General features: G+C 46.6%; 1 protein-coding gene across 4 annotated transcripts in view; it reads right to left on the reverse strand.

The window, feature by feature from the left end:
• Positions 1 to 9,855: 9,855 nt before the first annotated feature.
• CAB39L (calcium binding protein 39 like) overlaps positions 9,856 to 17,419 on the reverse strand; it is a 67,242-nt gene continuing 59,678 nt past the window's right edge. For 3 of the 4 annotated variants that reach the window (XM_027674382.1, XM_027674384.1, XM_027674383.1), the window contains one exon: positions 11,442 to 11,672. In XM_027674382.1, coding sequence (XP_027530183.1) covers positions 11,493 to 11,672 — 180 coding nt within the window. In that variant the 3' untranslated portion in view covers positions 11,442 to 11,492. Of the gene's footprint in view, positions 11,673 to 17,419 lie in introns of all 4 variants that reach the window. The other variant, XM_027674381.1, reaches the window with a different exon arrangement.

Genomic DNA, 17,419 nt, shown 5'->3' on the forward strand with positions numbered 1-17,419 from the left:
GTATGCATCTCACTGGCCCCTACATATATATGAAGATTGCTAGTGTTTTGGTTTTGTTAATCTTCACTAACAGGCTTCTAGGACTACAGAGGTGAATAAATTGCCAGTGTCCTGTTGTTTCTTAGATAGGATGATCTGTACCAGTGGAATAGTCCAAATCTTTTCAGGTGCCAATCTTTAATGTGGAGCGAGGGTGAGATTAAAACAGCAGTGAAACTGCAGTCTAGTGCTTTTTGCTAGTTTTGAGGGGGTAGGTAATGGGTAACAGAACAATGAGTTGTACCCATCTTTTGAGAGGTCTCTCTCCTAATTCCCGTCTGTTTCCTGCTTTGAATCTGACCTCTAGCTGTTTGTTTTAGCAGATGCCTCAAGACTTTTTGTTAACTCCTCTGCTGAGCTCTCAAGTGCAAATACCGTAACACTTTTTTCTGCTGCTGCTGGTAGGATACATGAACATCCCTTTTCCAGTTCTTTCATGGATTTTGTCTTTGCTGCCCTCCTTAAGGTCCTGGAAGGGGAATCATGTCCTCAGATACTGCTGTAGGTTGTCTTTGTTTCTTTTAGGTTTTGGAAAACCTTGGAACTAGACAGCAAAGCTGTGATTGGATAGTGTGCAGAGCACCCTTAAAGTGATATTATTATATGGAATTCGTGCTCACCCAGTTTGGATACTGGTCCTGTAATTTAAGGTACAGTTCTTGATGCTTGGAGCTGCAGGAAGGAGCTGTGCTTCCCCATGGCTTCATTCTTGAGTACCTGGACTTTAGAACTGGGGAATGCTTATATCCTCTTACCATCATGAGAATTCACTCTTCCCGAAGCTGGAGAAGCTGCTGTTTCTCTGTGCCTAGTAAGACTGAAGGCTACTCCAGGGCTGCTGGTTGAGTGTGGTACGTGCAGGGCTGGCAGCAGAAATCTCACCAGGCGATTGGCTGACCTCCTTCACCACTGCTGCCTTGCCAAGCAGGATGCATGAAAAATCTGACCCTGTTTGTCAACTTAAGGGCGTGATGGTGAATTCCATTCTTGCATCACACCTCAAAAGACTGCTTTCTCACCGTAGCTCATGGGGAAATTGCTGAGCTGCCACTTCACCAGGTCTTATAATCCAGTGCTAAGGAACCTAGGTCCTGAATCTAGGATGAGCAGATCCAGCTGCAGGGGGATTAAGTTGTTGATCTGGGTGCTGTATAAACCTAAGAAAGACAGTTTTTTTCTCTGATCAAGGATTTTATAGTTTCATTGTTTGCATCTTTCATATGAGGATAAAGTCAAATTTTGGGGTTTCATAATGGGTTTTTAAATCATAAATATCTTACTTCAACATATTTCCTCCTCACTTTTTATAAGCATCTTGGGTTAGAATAATTACTCTTGGCTTTTTTGACAGATCACTGCCCAAATTAAAGTCTGCCCTACTCCACCCACTGAAACCTTCTGGTCTCCATAATCCACTGGCAATGCTCTTCTACTTGAGGTAGAAGCAAGGAAAAAAACAGGGCCAGGTTTAAGTTTGATCCTCTTCAAGCTTTATACTGATCAGTCTGCTGGTATTAAAATCAGTAAAATCTGTGTCTTTATATGAACAGCTGAAATCAAAAAGTCCCTGAAACATTATTGGTGGCCTGGATACACAGAGAAGTGGTCAAGATACAAGTCAAATATCATGCACATGAAATAACTACACTGCAGTAAATGCTGCTGGTAACCTGTACTTCAGGAGGAGTTAAGATTCTACCTTTACTTTAAATAATTTTTTTAAAGAGAATTTTTTTACAAAATTTTCTGTGAAACTTGGAATTGCTTGTAAGGCTGAAGGCTTGGAAGCCTGGCTTTATTTGTGTCTTGCTGTATTCTACAGATTCCTCCAGGCGCTCACAAATTTCTGTAGGCTCTGATTACCAATATAACCCTACTTCTTCAGTTTTACTGGAATTACAAAGTAGAGACTATATCTTGGCCAACAGAAACAATGGGAATGGGGTTTCTCTCTCAGCCTGTGGACTCTGTAGGTGCTGCTGTGCTTGTCTGCTTACCAGGAAGATCCATGGAAGATTGGACATCTCCTGCAGTGCTTATTTTGCAGATAAGCTCTAGGATGTTTGTTTCTTACATAAAAATTACAAAGTATTTACTCAAGAAATGTTAAAGTTATATATTTTATATGTTGTATGGAATTTCCATGTGCATTTTGTGTCTCTTCCATTCATTTCAGAACAATCATTTTAATTGCAGGTATTAACTATTAGTAATAATTTGGCCTCTTGACTGAGAATTACAGAAATTCTCTATTAATTGTCTGCCTTACAGCAAAACATGTTTTCTGCTAATAAATTAATCTGACAGTAAGTACTGAAGTGTATTTTTAAGTGCTTTGGGTTATTAGGAACATTACAGAGTGCTTTGGAATGCTCATACCCCTTACAGGCCCAGAGCTCTCCTTGCTCCTGCAGCCCCAGCTGTTTGCTAAGCTGCATCGCCTGCCTCTGCACTGCCTGGAGAATTTGTCTCACACATGAGACTGTGCCTCCTGCCAGTCCCAGGGAAGGTCTGAGATCCCCTTCCTTGGGCCTGTGAGTATTAATTCTCTCTTACTCAGGAGAGTAAGAAGTGCCTCAGAGAGCACTGTGTGAGCTACCACCTCCACAGGCTGTTCTGTGGTTGGAGAGAATCAAAGTCGGTGAAGCTTTGACCATCCAGCAGTAAATTGGTCCCTGCTGCACTTCCTGCTGTGCTGCCCTGGATTGCCTGTATGGGCACATACAGGCGTCCCAATTCCCAGTCACGCAGAGCAGAGCGGGATTGCTGTGGTGATCGGGGTCAACAGCTGTGAGAGTCTGTAGCATGAAGCAGGTGATGCTGGGGGTCTGACCCACCAGGAGTTTTACATCCACCTAGTTCCAGCCTGAGCACATGGGCTGAGGGCCTGATAGCGTGTGGAGTGCATTAAGGGCTATTCCTACAGTTCGTTTTCCTGTTAATCTGAAAGGAATCCACTCAGTGCACTCCAAGACTGGCTTATGTCACGGAGTCACATGCAGTAAGCAGGGGGATGCATTTCAGAAGTGCTTTTGAACTGAAATGTCATTGTAGAAACACAGTGAACAGTCAGTGGGACACAGCCAGGCTGGCAGTGGGACAGGCTTCCCAGAGCCATGTTTAACGTGGGAACTACTCTGAAAAGCTTTGTAGTCCTCTCAATAGATTTTTTTGTTTCAGTCATTGTGCCTGCAAACCAGACTTCAAATATCTGGCTTTAATTTGTTAGATCCAGTAAGTGACATTCCTTGGAGAATAGGAAACCAAAGAAGGCTGATGGTATGTGCTGATTTCAAATAGATCTGGATTACTGTTGTACTGGATCTGTATAACAGGTATTGATAGTGGGTGGCTTCAGGAGTGGGTTCTATGAGATGGTGCCAGAAGTTTCCCCCACATCTGACACAGCCAGTGCCAGACGGATCCAGGACAGACACATTGCTGATTAAGGCCAAGCCAATCAATAATGGTGGTAGCACCTCTGGGATAATAGATCTAAGAAGTGGGGGAAAGCTACTGCACAAGAGCAGTTGTAGCTGGAGAGAGGAGTGAGAATAGTCAAAAGAAACAGCCCTGCAGACACCAAGGTCAGTGAAGAAGGAGGGGCGGGAGGTGCTCCAGGAACCAGAGCAGAGACTCCTCTGCAGCCCGTGGTGCAGACCATGGTGAGGCAGCTGTGCCCCTGCAGCCCATGGAGGTCTACGGGTGGAGCAGAGATCCACCTGCAGCCCATGGAGGATCCCACATGTGACAGGTGGATGCCCAAAAGAGGCTCTGACCCGGTGGGATGCGTGCGCTCTATCAGGCTTCTGGTAGGACCTGTGGGAAGCCAGTGGAGATAGGAGCCCACACTGGAGCAGGTTTGCTGGCAGGACTTGTGACCTTGTGGGGATCCATGTCGGAGCAGCCTGTTCCCGAAGGAACAGTTAGTGAAGAACCGCAGCCCGTGGGAAGAACTCATGTTGAAGTTTGTGGAGGGCTGTCTCCCGGGGGAGGGACCCACGCTGGAGCGGGGGAAGTGTGAGGAGTCCTCCCTCTGAGGAGGAAGGAGCGGCAGACTCAACGTGTGGTGAACTGACCGCAGCCTCCATTCCCCGTCCCCCTGCACCACTGCGAGGGTGGGAGGTAGAGAAATCGGGAATGAAGTTCAGCCCGGAAAGAAGGGAGGGGTGGGGGGAAGTTGTTCTAAAATGTGTTTTTATTTCTCATTCCCCGGCTCTAATTTGATTGGCAATCAATGAAATTAATTTCCTCAGCGCGCTCGCCCCGCCCACCGCCATGGGAAGATGCATCACCGCATCGTGGCCGCGAGGGGGCGTTGCTGGCAGGGAAATGTCTCCTGGGGAGGCCGCCCCGGGAAGGGGTTCCGCCGGGATGCCGGGATCCACCGGGGTGCCAGGCTCAGGCCCCGGGAGCGGGGAGCGAGTGAGCAGCTGTGGTCTGCCACATACATATTATATTACTTAGTTATTATATATTATACTAGTGCATACAAATGTTTTAAGGCCGGGTGTCGGCCGGATGGTGAGGGCAGACTCTTTTTAGTGGTTCCCAGCGGCACAACATTGGGCAACGGGTACAAACGAAACACAGGGAGCTGCGTCGGAATATGAGGGAGAAATTCTTCACTGCGATGGTGACAGAGCACCAGAACAGGCTACTCGGATAGGCTGTGGAGTCTCCTTCCCTGGAGACACTCAAACCCCACCTGGATGCAATCCTGTGCAATCTGCTCCAAGTGAACCTACTTTAGCAGGGGGATTGGACAGGATGGCCACCAGAGGTCCCTTCCAACACCAGCCACTCCATGATTGTGTGACTGCGACCAGCACACAGAGAGTTCTTCTACTGCAGACAGCAAAAGAAAAAGGTGTGCTGATGCTCACTGTAAATGTCAGAACACTTGAGACAGCTCAGAGCTTGTAAATGGGAAGAGGAAAAATCGCGGCTGGCATGTCTGTCATGTAGGTAAAGGGCCTCCTCACTTGGCCAGTGGCAGCACAGGCTTCACCATGTTTGGGCTGGGAACAGACATGTAGAGGAAAACGCTGAGCATGGCTTTTTCCCTGGGGTATTTTGCAGTGTGACATTTATCTTCTGCACTCCAACTATCAGCTGTTTGTACAGGAAATTTTCCACTTCACTTTTCTGGGGAGCCAAGCTCTGCCTCAGCACTGGGTGGCTTCCTGTAGCTACAGGACCACTGTGCATTCTCTCCACTATTGAAGGGATGGGGTCTGTTCCAGCTTCAATGTACTCCTGCAACATGTTCTCAGTGGTACTAGGCAGATATATTAACAACAGTGAAGCCTTTGCAGTCTGCCTGCATTTTCCCTCCTCCTTTGCCCACATTGCTCAACTATCTTTACTTTGGCTCCAGTGAGGTCACCTCACTGCTTTGCAAGTAAATTTTCCTCCAGGGCACCTAAATTTCTAACTTGGAGGGAAAATAAGGGGTTGAAGAAGCCTGGGGAAGCCATGAAGCATTTGAACAACAACTTCAGCAAGAGCCAGCTCTCAGGGATGTCATACACATTTCAGCATATACACATTGCTCTCTTTCCCCCCATGTCATTTCAGAAATACCTGAAAGACATATGTAAGGTAGTGTGAGGGCCAGTATGTTCACCTGCAGTTAGCCTTTCGTTCCTGTTGTGGGGGAAGACAAATTTAGCTAGAGAAAACAAAAGCCAGCAGGAAGCAGAGCAGCTTAACTGTATGGCTAGAAGTGCTATTTATTAGGAGGAGAGCTGGGTCTTTTGTTGGAAGGAACATATGCTTCTCCTCCCTCTGCAATGCCTGCCATCCCCTGGGACATCCTGATTTCTTGCCTGCTAGTCCCCAGTGTTGCTTTCCCTTACGCCTTGGACAGCAAGCATGAGCTATTGCTGTCAGCCCACAGCAAGAACCTGCTCTGTGCCGTGAGCTAATTGCGGCTCTGTCCTTGACACTCCTTGGGGCACAAGGCAAGTCAATCTGTGAATATAACTTTTCCCCCACACCCAGCTTTAAAATGGGGAGGAGATGCCTTTCTCCATTTCCCCATGGGATTTTGAGAGCCCTGCTCCCTGCAGGCTCCTGCTTGTTCCATGCACATAGAGCCTGTTGGGCATCTGACCATCTGCTTGAGCAAATGCCGGGTTTGTTTGCTCCCTGCTGGCTGCCAGGGCAGGGCAGTGCCGGGGTGTGCCGCCTGCTGAGAAGCCAACCCTGACTGCATGTTTGCACAAACAGATGCAGCGGGCTCTGCTTGACAGGGGTATTTTTAAATCCGCTCTAGACCCTTGTCAAAGCCAGCTGTTCTACAAGCGAGTTGAAGGGCATTGCCAAAGCTGAGCATTAGGAGAGGCAATGTACCCTGCAATTTGGAAATAAAGGGCCTCTATTCATAAGAGTTGAGCAAGGCACTTCATGGCCCCAAAGACATGGTCCTGTCTTCTCTTTGCCCTTGGAAGAAATAACTCCATTCACTGGTGGACAGGCAGCTCTCCCCAGGAGAGCTGCACTGGGGATTTGGGCGGGTTTTGTTCCTTTAATTGTGAGGAGCTGGGCTTTGGTGCTGTGACTGGGCTGGTGTCTGTCGTGCAGCCAAAAGACTGTTCATACCTGTCACCTCAGGGATCAGATGCTTGTTGTGTCCAACTGTTTGTCAAACCTCAACATGCTGGAGGTGCCTGCTGGCACAGTGTGGCAGGTAAAACATGCAGGTTACACATTTGGCCATGGGACAATGAGGCTTCATTTCCAAATCTGGACTTAGAGGAGAGGCTCTGAAGAAAAGCACAGCCCATCCCATAGACCTGTGGGCATCACTACCAAGGTGCAAAACAGACACCAAGGGAGGGAGGAGGTTGAGGTGGCATGGGAGACACACAAGACCATGGCTCATGTGCTGCACCACAGCAGATACCTGCAGTCTCATGGATGGTAAGGGCAGTGTGGGGCTTTCCTGGGGACAAGGCTTGGCAGCAAAGCCCTCCCAGCTGGTGCCAGTGCCGTAGGGTGATGAAAACAACTACAGAGCTCTTGTAGCAATGGCGAATTACGGTGTTCAGCTGCAGATGCAAGGCCGACGGCTTTCCTGCGGGATGTGCTGGCACACCACCTGCCCTTTCCCCAGCACAACAGTCATTGAGCCACATGGGGGGAGCTGCCTCCCCTCTGTGGTACGGCTGGCCATGACTGCACCCCTGGCACAGGCTGTCCCCATGCTGCCACTTGCTGCAACACAGCCTGAGGTGGAAAAGGTTATTTTTACTGTGGCTTTGGAAAGTCCCTTGCAACTGATGCCATACAAAAGGGGTGGGTTGTCTGATTGTTTTTCCTCCTCTCACATTTCTGGAAAGAGGGGCCAGCTCGAGGCAGGCGCTGTGGAGCAGGACCATGAATCAGGAGGGCTGGGCTCCTGGCCTGCCTCTCCCTGGGGTTCTTGGGGAAGCTGGGCCAAGTCACAGCCCTGTAAGACACTTGGCTTAGAGCTGAGCCACACAGCCAAAACTGCTAACCTTGCAGTTAGGCTTAGGCTTCCCCTTAGCCTTGTCCCACATTCCCTGCCCAGCACAAACTGTGCTCAGAGCTCGCTTGGTCTGCTCATACCTTGTGGCCTCACAACAGAGCCTGAGGGATTGGAGCCTTTGCTGGAGGCAAGGCTCACCTTCAGCATGGTCTGAGGTGGCAGGGACTTTCTCTTCCTTCTCTTCCCTCAGCCACAGCAGCTCTCACCCACAGGAGTCTCTCTCACCATAGGGCCAAACCTCCCACTGGAGGCTCTGGGATACCTTATACCCAGTCCATGGAAACCTATATTTTTATGCAAGAATGCTCAGTCAAGAAAGGGGAGAGCTAAGGTACAATTACCTTTCATGTCACAATGCCTTATAACAACTATCACCACCAGGCATAAGATGTTCTGCAGGAAGGGGCTCTTCCAGCCAAAATGTTGAAGTGCTTCCACTTCAGACAGAAAAATGAAGAACTTGTTGGCCCAGAGAAAAAGCCTCTCTACTGACCAAACACCACTGCGCCCTTTGGAAAGAGGCCTGAGTTCTCTCAGCCCTGCTCCAATTTTACAGACAAGAGCAAAGCATGCACTAGAGAACAAATGGGATCTGGAGCTCCTCTCCCTCGTGCATGTTATCATTAGATTACAAGGTCCAAGTCATTCTTTCCTTCTCATCTGATCTTTTCTCTGGAGAATGAAGATTAAGAGGCTCAAGCAGTCCTAACGCCCACGTTTGTTGAAGGCCAGAGTCCCGTGGCCTCCCCCGGGTCCACACCTGCTGGCGCACATGCCAGTGCGCACTGGGGAGCCTGTTGCCACCTCTAATCAGATTTTTCTTATTTCAGCACAAGCTGCCCAAATCCCAGGACAGAAGTTTATGGTTTAAAGATTCCTGGCACTCTGCTGTATCAAATAAAGTTTGACGTTGCAGGATCGTACACTGCGTGTTGGCAGAGATCCATTCATACGATCCAAACTCCCCTGAGTCTAGGAAGGAAGAGGAGAGGCTGCAGACCAAGCATCACCCAGCTTCTTTCTCTCTCTGGATTACAACCTTCTTTCCTGTCCTCACTCTGATGAACTGTGTCCTGCAATCACACAGCTCCCTCAGATAGTAATTTCAGATAAATTGTGAGTTCCTGATGGGAGGACTCCCTTAGGCAGAAGAACCACCTTGACTGAATGCACCAAAGGAAATTGGGAGTTCTGTGGTTATATCAAAGTCGTACTAGAAAAGACCTCATTTTCATTTAATTAGGGATGTGCCCCCACATGCTGTGAAATATTATTATGGTGCTTAATTTCATCTTCACCTTTTCTTTTGCTTTTTATTCTTTCAAAGACCTAAGCAAGCTGAGCCTGGGGAAGACTCAGTTACTTTGAGACGTGTTGGCAATATCTACTTCAGGACTGGCTTCTTGTAAAATAAGCTGCAAGGGGCCTGGAAAGTGTAATTTTACTGTAAGACCACGCCTTTTTCCCCCTCTCTCTTGCAGACACACACACAATTTTTCAAAGTTTTCCTTACCACTTACTCATGTGGTCCAATGACTGCTCGCCCTGGAAAAGGCTGCCCTCGCAGGGATGGGGCCCATTGCCCTGTTCCCCATTGGTCTTGCACATCTCTGCCTGCACAAACACCAGGGTGTCACTTCACTCCTCGTATTACAGCCAGGTTTGTATGCCTTCAAGTGCTCCATGTCCAGGCCGTGCAGAAAAGAGCAGCTCACAGCACTGACCCCTCACTCTTTGGGCACCTCTGTGGGGGTCACATTCACTTTGTCAAGGACAGGCATTCCTCAGCAACACTCCATTAGATGCTTTTTCCGAGCACCAGCTGGAAGCCCCATGTTCTCATGTGACTCCAGGGGCTGAGGCAATGGACACGTGTCTCTTTGTTAAACCAGCTTTGGAGACCAGCCCCACCCCAGGAGCTCAGAGCACAGCCAAGCACTCTTCGGATTCAGGCTCCAAATGTCAGAGGATTAAACTTAAATCACTGGCTCCGAGGACTGCGATTCTGGATATGGTCCCTCATCGACCAGCAAGCGACCACTGACAGCAAGCACCACCCATGGGGCTGGAGGTGCAGCTTGTGGTCAGGCTAAGCTGGGCTGGGGTCGCCAGCCCCCTGCCAGCCAGGGCTGCAGAAGTGATGCTTCAAAGTGCATTAAGCTCCAAAGACAGTGGTGCTCATCTCTCTCCATCTGCTGAAACCAGTTGGCAAAGGAGGGAAGGAATTTAGCACTGTGTGGAGTCTGGCTACCCAGAAAGGCAAGAGAAAAAAACCCCACAGGGATAGAAATAAAGGGTGATCAGTAATCATGCTTTTAATAGCTCGTAAATTTTTTTTTTAATTCCAGGCAACTAAGATGTATATTTGTTGTAACAGCTGAAAAAAAAAATGAGTCCACAATCTGTTCCACTTCTTCCCTTTTCTAAAGCACAAAAATTAAAGTATCAGTCACCCCAATATACCACAGTTTAATGAAAGAAAAGGGATTGTTCTGTTTTTACAATTCAGTGTCACCTTTTATCTGAAGCATTAGCTAGAGTTTTAGCTAAAGAACTGTCTTACAGCAAATAGGAAAACTCAGAACTTAGGCTGTCCAGAAAAATTCAAGAAATTTCCACTCCCTGCTCTCAAACTCCACTTCCTAATAAAGCCTCAAAGTAACATTTTCCTGCTAGAAAACAAAAGACCCCAAAAACTCTTCCAAAACACCAGGGAAACACTGTCTGTATCACAGAGCTAATTAAACTTAAAACATTAGCAGTGCAACAATTTCCCATTCTACAACTTTAATGCAGAACCTGAATTCACGTCAGGATGAGCAAGGACAGAAAACGCCAGACTATAAGTACCCTTTGGTGCCTGGGGCTGCTAAATGGCCTCCCACCCTTGATTTTGATATCCAGTAAATGCTCTGAGCTTTGAAAGCACCTGCAGGCTTGGGGACCTCAGCCCACTCAGCGGTTCAGGATGAGACCTTTTCAGCATCCCCTTGCTGAACTCAGCTCAACCCCACCTTGCACAGACAGGACTGGAATTCAGATGGGAAGACACTGAGGACCCTCCTCTCTCACTGGTGCTGGGGCTCAGCACTCAGCATGATTCAGCCAAGCAGCTCTGGCCACGACCCAATATTCTCTGCTATTGCTGGTTTCCGTAGATGCAAGATCTTTATTGGCAGTAGAGCACAGCCTTGATGGAGGGGGGTTCTCTTGCCTTCTTCCCACTGTGGGGTACATGGGCACTGCTTGGGAGCTGATGGGATTGGCCTGTGCTCTAACAAAAGATAAATCACATAAAGGGAAAGGGGAGCCAGGCAGAAACAGCTCATCTGGCTGATGTATCCATCTGTTCCACAGCACTGAATAGGAAACCTCTGATCTAGGGGAAAAGAAAACTTAAAAGAATACAAAACAAAGCAAAAACGTGACCTTTACTGCTTTTTCATCTCCCGCTGTTCTGACTAAAGGACTTGACCTATAAGTGCAGCTAACTCCAGAGACGAAGGTACTCTTTCACAGTCTTGTGTGTGTGCAGCGCTAGAAGCAAGTCACAATGACAGGTGTGAAGGAACAACGTTACAGTCCATAGAAGACCTGCTCTGTGCACTCAGCAGCAGCTTGAGTTTGCTGATAAAGTTAAGCAAAGAGGTTCATTCTTCTTGAGCACAAATGAAAATCTGTCACACCAGCTTCTATTACAGAGAGATTCTAAACTAACATAAATAATTATAGTCTTGATTAAAAATAATATATTATTCTAGATTTTTGGTTTTTTAGTTCTCATGTAAAACCCCTATATTCTTGACATCTAGGAACAAAGACAAAATAAAAACCAGGCACTTGCTGTGCCTTCTTAAGCACTATTGAGGTGTTTAAGGGACACAGAGGAAGTTAACAACTCAGTTTAATGTCTACAGTGGAAAACAAGAGGAGTTCTTCATGCTGTCGGCTTTTTCAAGTCTCGGATTTGCTTAATCAGATAGTTCTTCTCATCAGTGAATTGTTCGTCGTCAGTCCTCTCTTTCTGGAAATTGCTCAGAAACTCAATTAGCTTGGGTTGGTTTTTCAACAGGATCTCCACAATAGGCTGTGTTTTGTTTGGACTGGCCACAAAAACCTAACATGCAAACAAAATCAGGCATAGAGAGACAGTGAGGGGGTGGGGACAGAGAGAAAGAGAGAACAACATCAGTGACAACATACCCATAAAGTTATTTTCTAACAAGTCAGCTGAAGGCTGGCAGGCAGATACTCTGCTGCTACACACCTTGTCCCAAGGCAGACAGAGAGGAGTTCAAACATGTTGGTTCAACAGCAAATCGAAGCAAAGCTATGCCCATGTGTGGTATCGCTTCCCTTTCATTGTGCTCTTTGTTGATAAAAACTTTTGATTGTAAACCCAGCTGTCCAAAGCAAGCTATCAATTCTCAGCCTCTTCCACCCACAAGACAAATACACAGAAATTAATTATCAGGAGGATGGAAAAGCTTTGTGTCAGTATTGATATCATTTCCATATTAAACCAGGCCTAAAATTAGACTTGCCAGCTTTGTTTTGGTTTGGAAAAATATGTCAGAGGCCCAACTTCCCTCTGCCTAATCCATTCATGGGAGCGTGGAAACTTACAGCAGCAGGAGCAGGATGGTGTGCCCAGCACCTTCGCAGCCCTCACTGGGCAGTGGAGGTTGGTGATGGAGGGAGGTGACTTGAGACACAGATACTCACCGGGCACAGCCAGCCCAGCACTGGGGGCTTACTGGTCTTCTGCAATAGTAGGTTTTAAGGATAAACCTACCCATGCTCTGATTTTTTCCCCTGTAATCCCAAAAGCTGCGGTTTTCCAGCTCTGAATATTATCTCTTACGCTGCAACACCGTTTGTTAAAGTTTTTCCCCTGCGTTAAGTGCCGGCTGAGGATGGTAAACCTAAGGCTGGTTGCAAAGGCCAGTGGTGCTGAGCTCTATTTTCAGGGACCTCAGCCTGCAGAGATGTGGGCTCTGCGGACATCAGCCAGGAGGGGCAGGTGAGGCGGGGGGCTTGCAGTGGGCACAAGGTGCAGCAACCCTGGCTCGCCCCAAGGTTACCATGGCTGGTGAACAAAACACCGCCTGAGCGCTTGTGCAACGACGGAAATAACTTCAGTTGTTCTCTACCCGATGAGAAGAAACTAAGGATGGACAGAACTGGAAAGCACCCAGTTTCCCTCCAAGCCTGTCCAAACCAGAATGAAAACAAACATCTGCTGACAGTACAGAATGGCATGTTGTCTGTCCAAGAGCAGGGGCACCATCGCTGGCCCAGCCGTGGAGCTGATGGCTCCAGACCTGGGGGCCTCTTCCACAGATTCATTTATCTCCACTGAGGTCGTGCCCACATGAGAACCTGGGCCACGTCCAGCTGCACAGGGAGGAGCTGTGCTACGTGAGGAGGAACACGCACACTCTGCTGGGGGCCTGCCTTACAGCCCCTTGCCCCCAGAAACAACAGCTGGTACAGCCTGGGGCAGGGTTCAGACTGGACCCACTGTTAAGCTTCATACATTACAATAAGACGATGTTCTACACTACTGCTTGTATCAAGTGCCACATGAGGGGAATGTGTGGAAGGAGTGGGGCTCAACACATCAACAGTGCCACACAGTATTTCTGCCCAAACAGGAAGGTAAGAGTACTTTTTTATTCCATTAAGGTGAGGCAAAGCATCTACTCTTAAACCCTGGCATCCTGATGCTGTAACAGCCCTAACCTCTGCCTATGCTTTTATCTCCTCTGGATCCCTCCTCCTCATCCTGGTCCCTAGCAGTCCCTGCTTCAAGGTGCTCTGCAGAAAGAACTGCAACCTCTGCTATGCTGGGTGAACGCTTCCAGACTCCAAGTGTACTACAAAGTTTTCCTTGATCCAGTGGCCAGGCTGTGGTCCCTGTGACAGCACAGTATCTACAGTTATTCACACAGGCCTCCTCACCCGTCTCTGATTACCCTGAGCTATAATCCTAAATAATTCCTTTTTTACTCCTACTCGTCACTTAAAACTTCTCAAAAGTAGCACCAACAGCCTCCACTCTCAGGGACCCCTTCAGAGCACCCATTCTGGAAAACAGCTCTCCTGCACAATGTCCCAGGTACTCAGAAGGCAGTTTTGTACCAGGGACACACCAATCCCCGGGTGGGAAAGCCAGTTCACAGCTCTCACTGCACCTGATGGACTGTCAACAACTAAGTGTTCTGTTGCTGCCTGCATCACATGAAAGCAGGATGTCCTCCTTTGCAAATAACCTTGATACACTGCTGTTGACGCATTGGTTCCCCCTAGACTGGGATAAAAAGGGTCTGGGGATGTACATCACTACTGAATATACTTTACAGCTTTCTAGTCTGTGCTTTACCTAGGGAATCTTGAAATCTCATGTGTACAGATATTTGGCTCAGCTGAGCCTGCAGCAGTTCATATTCTCAGCTGGAGCTGCCCAAGGATGCAGCTCCCCATGTGCTGACCTACAGCAGGTGACCACACTGATGGAGGCTGGATAATCCCAGGATCTGGACTATGATAAGCCCCCAGTCATCTGGACAAGCTTCCTTTGAGAAAAGCAGGACATAAACCTACAGGCAGAGATGAGGAAAGTAACTGTTTACAGATCTTCATTAAAAGTTTTTAATTTTGGAGTTCAGTTCCACCTTGGTGACCAGGAGAAGAAAACCATCAAGTACACTGGCAGGACCCACATGTTCAGAAATAATCTGATGATGCAAACGGAAACCATTAAAGAAGGCCTGACCTTGAAGTGCTAAACATCTTCCTTCAATGAATATTAGGCCTCCCTAATATTTGTCCCTAAATACAGGTGAAGGGTGACTCAAAATGAAGAAATCTAAATAATTCTTCCTGTAAAAGCTATCTGCTCTTCAAACAGAACTGGAACGTTAGTGGTAAACCTAGTAAATAGCATTGCATATTGGTCCTACCACTGGTATTACCATAGCAAATAATTAAAGAACTTAGTTTAATAGAAGCCATCACATCCTGTTTATCTTCCTGTTTGAATATTTATAGATTATAATCTTGACCTTGCAAAACTGGCAAACTGAACATTCAAACAAAGATCATCTCGACTGCCAGTCTTGCTCAGTGTCAACAGGGACTCGTAAATAGAGGATGTTCAAGGACCAGAAAATTCCTGAAATGTTATTCAATACTTTAGCTAAGCAAACAAAATCAATTCTACCAGTATCAACTGATCAGCTTCACATAGCCCAGGAGTAGGACCATCATGAGACTTTACTTTAAAAAGAGTCCCCCTCATTCAGAACTCTGTATGGTCATAGAGGGGGAGATCAATCCCTAAAATAGAAATCATTATTAATGCTTTCTGGAATATTTCTACTAAAATGAAGTTGAACCTAACCACAGAGAAATTAGTTTCACCTGTAGTTTTATTATGAAAGGGTGAGTGTTCTAGAGCACTAGATTCAGATAGCTGAGAGAGATGGAGACCCAAAATAAAGAGAGCACTCATATAAAAAATCCAACTCTAAATATAGCTGTTTTGGCACAGTTCTGTTTTGTGAATATTTGCAAAAGGCCTCGAATGAAAATCAACTCTGAAGCTTCAAAAATGTCCTAAGTGGAACAGTTGCTATCTTCTCCATTAAGTCATACTGTATTTCTTCAAACAAACATCAAAATTACATGATTAGAGACTTTGACCTTATTTCCTTACAATTAATAACCAGGCATTACCATTACCATCCTCTGGGACTATAGCAGAGTTAAAGTGATTACAGAGGTTGGAGGCCCTGGATTGAGTATTTTAAGACTTACTCTGGGGTCATGCACAATCTTACTGTCAGGAAACTGCACAGAAGTGCCTTACGGTTCGTGTTGCTTGTAGCACAATGCTTCGCATAATAATTCCTGCCCTTTAAGCTCCAGCTAAGAAACAGAGAGGACACATCCCCACAAATGTGATTTCAGCTTCATACCAAGAGGAAACTGCTGGTACAGTCAAATTATGTGAGGCCATTTGCAGAGCAAGCTGCAGGAGGTAGCTCGTAATGTGCATGAAAGAGAATGGAAAAATGAAACTAAGGTCACAAAACACAGTGTACCCATTCTATTTTTAGATTTAAACAGTAAAATATATCTTGCTAAATGTCTGCTTAAGAATGAGAAAGTTGCATAATCCCAGTTCACTGCTACAGGGTGTTTTCCTCAAAATAATCTAATTGTTTATGTGAAAGCCAAGAGAGCTTGTTGTATCTTTCATTTGTAAATATGTAAGGTCATATGAATGCACTGCATTCACCTACATCTGACAGATCTGGTCTCCCCTGCGAACTCCAAGTAGGCTCCACTACTCAAACATATCACAAACCCATCAGAGAAGCTGGAGAGCCCTTTCCAATACTTGGGAAGTCCTCGGTGTGTGTGTTCAAGACTGACATCTCTCCATTGAAATCATTGCAGAGAAGAACCGGGAACTCTTATAAGCCTACAACTCTAGGCAACCCCCTTGGATTATTTATGGAGGAGGAGGGAAGGGGTGAGGTGTGTTAGCCTTTCACAATGATTAAATACTAGGTAATCCTCATGCATACATTGTCTGGGACATCCAGCTCTACAAAGCAGCTGCAGACCTTCAGGATGGTGCTGAAAGGTAGAAGCTCCATTTTGCTCAGGGAAAAGGAAGAGAAGGAGCTGGAGTTAGTAGGAAAATCAAGCATCTCCACAGTGGAGAACAGAAAGAGGCACTGCAAGTGGGCAGTCTGTTTGTCTTCATTTTCCCACCCAAAGCAACCTGGATGAATAAAATATTGTCAGAGCTTGGGGTTATTGGCTTGTTCAGCCACAAAATGTTCCTGCAAAGTAAGTTTGCACTAGAAGTACTCATCATTTTAATCTCTCTTACAGTTTGAAATCTTCAATAATTAGAAATTGCCTCAGGGAGTAAGAGTCATAAGCCTTTTTTTTGGGTCAGCTGGGGCATGGGAGTGTTGGAATCTGGATGCTTACAAAACAAACACTTTTTCATTCCTACTGTGTCTAACTGGTGAAACATCTAAATCAGGTAATTTAAACCCAAATCTTTTGGCAGCTCAGACAGAGCAGCAAGTATCTACTTCTCAGCAGACCTTGATTCCAAATCACTGTGGTTAGTCTACTGTAATTTCAGCCAAGACTGCACAGGTATTTTGCAAGCATAACTTAAAAATGCAGGCACAGTTTAAAATTTATGAGATTAAAAGCTGAGGACAAGATTCCTCTCCCAGTTACATTAACATGGAATTATTACAGCTGACAAGAGAACCTGGCTGAGGGACACAAACCCAGAAACAGAAGGCAGGACACTGCAGAAGAGGGCACAAACAGTCAGTCTCTTAAATATTTAAGGATTTCCTTCAGTAGTTCTCAAGCAGTTAGAACTCAATTTAAGAAGTGAAATCAGAGGGAAAAGATCTTCTCTGACCCTCTCTACAAAGCTAATTCACAACGCGATTTTCTATGACATAGCCTGTAATGACCCTTGCCCCCTCGGGAGAAGCTGAATGCTTCCACATCCAGGAAACCCAGATCCTCAGCGAGGAGGATCCTAAAAGGGGAGCTCTGCTGCACCTCTACAGTTACTCTCGTGTGCTGTTGGTGGTTACAAATGAGCCACTTACAGCTGATCAGCTTCTGCTCTGAATCTGCAGTTTCCCCACAACGAGCACTGTGCGTGTGAGGCAGCGTGAGGAATGCCATGGCACTGCTGAAATGCTGCTGATTGGTACCACTGGAAAAAAACAACAGCATCCCACTGAGCTGAGTATCTCAGGACAGAGCTTGGCCCTCCCTTTGAACTGAAGAGACACAATGTCACTGCTG

The sequence above is a fragment of the Neopelma chrysocephalum genome, unplaced genomic scaffold, assembly GCF_003984885.1.
Source record: "Neopelma chrysocephalum unplaced genomic scaffold, ASM398488v2 Primary Assembly neopelma1_25, whole genome shotgun sequence".
Lineage (NCBI taxonomy): Eukaryota > Metazoa > Chordata > Aves > Passeriformes > Pipridae > Neopelma > Neopelma chrysocephalum.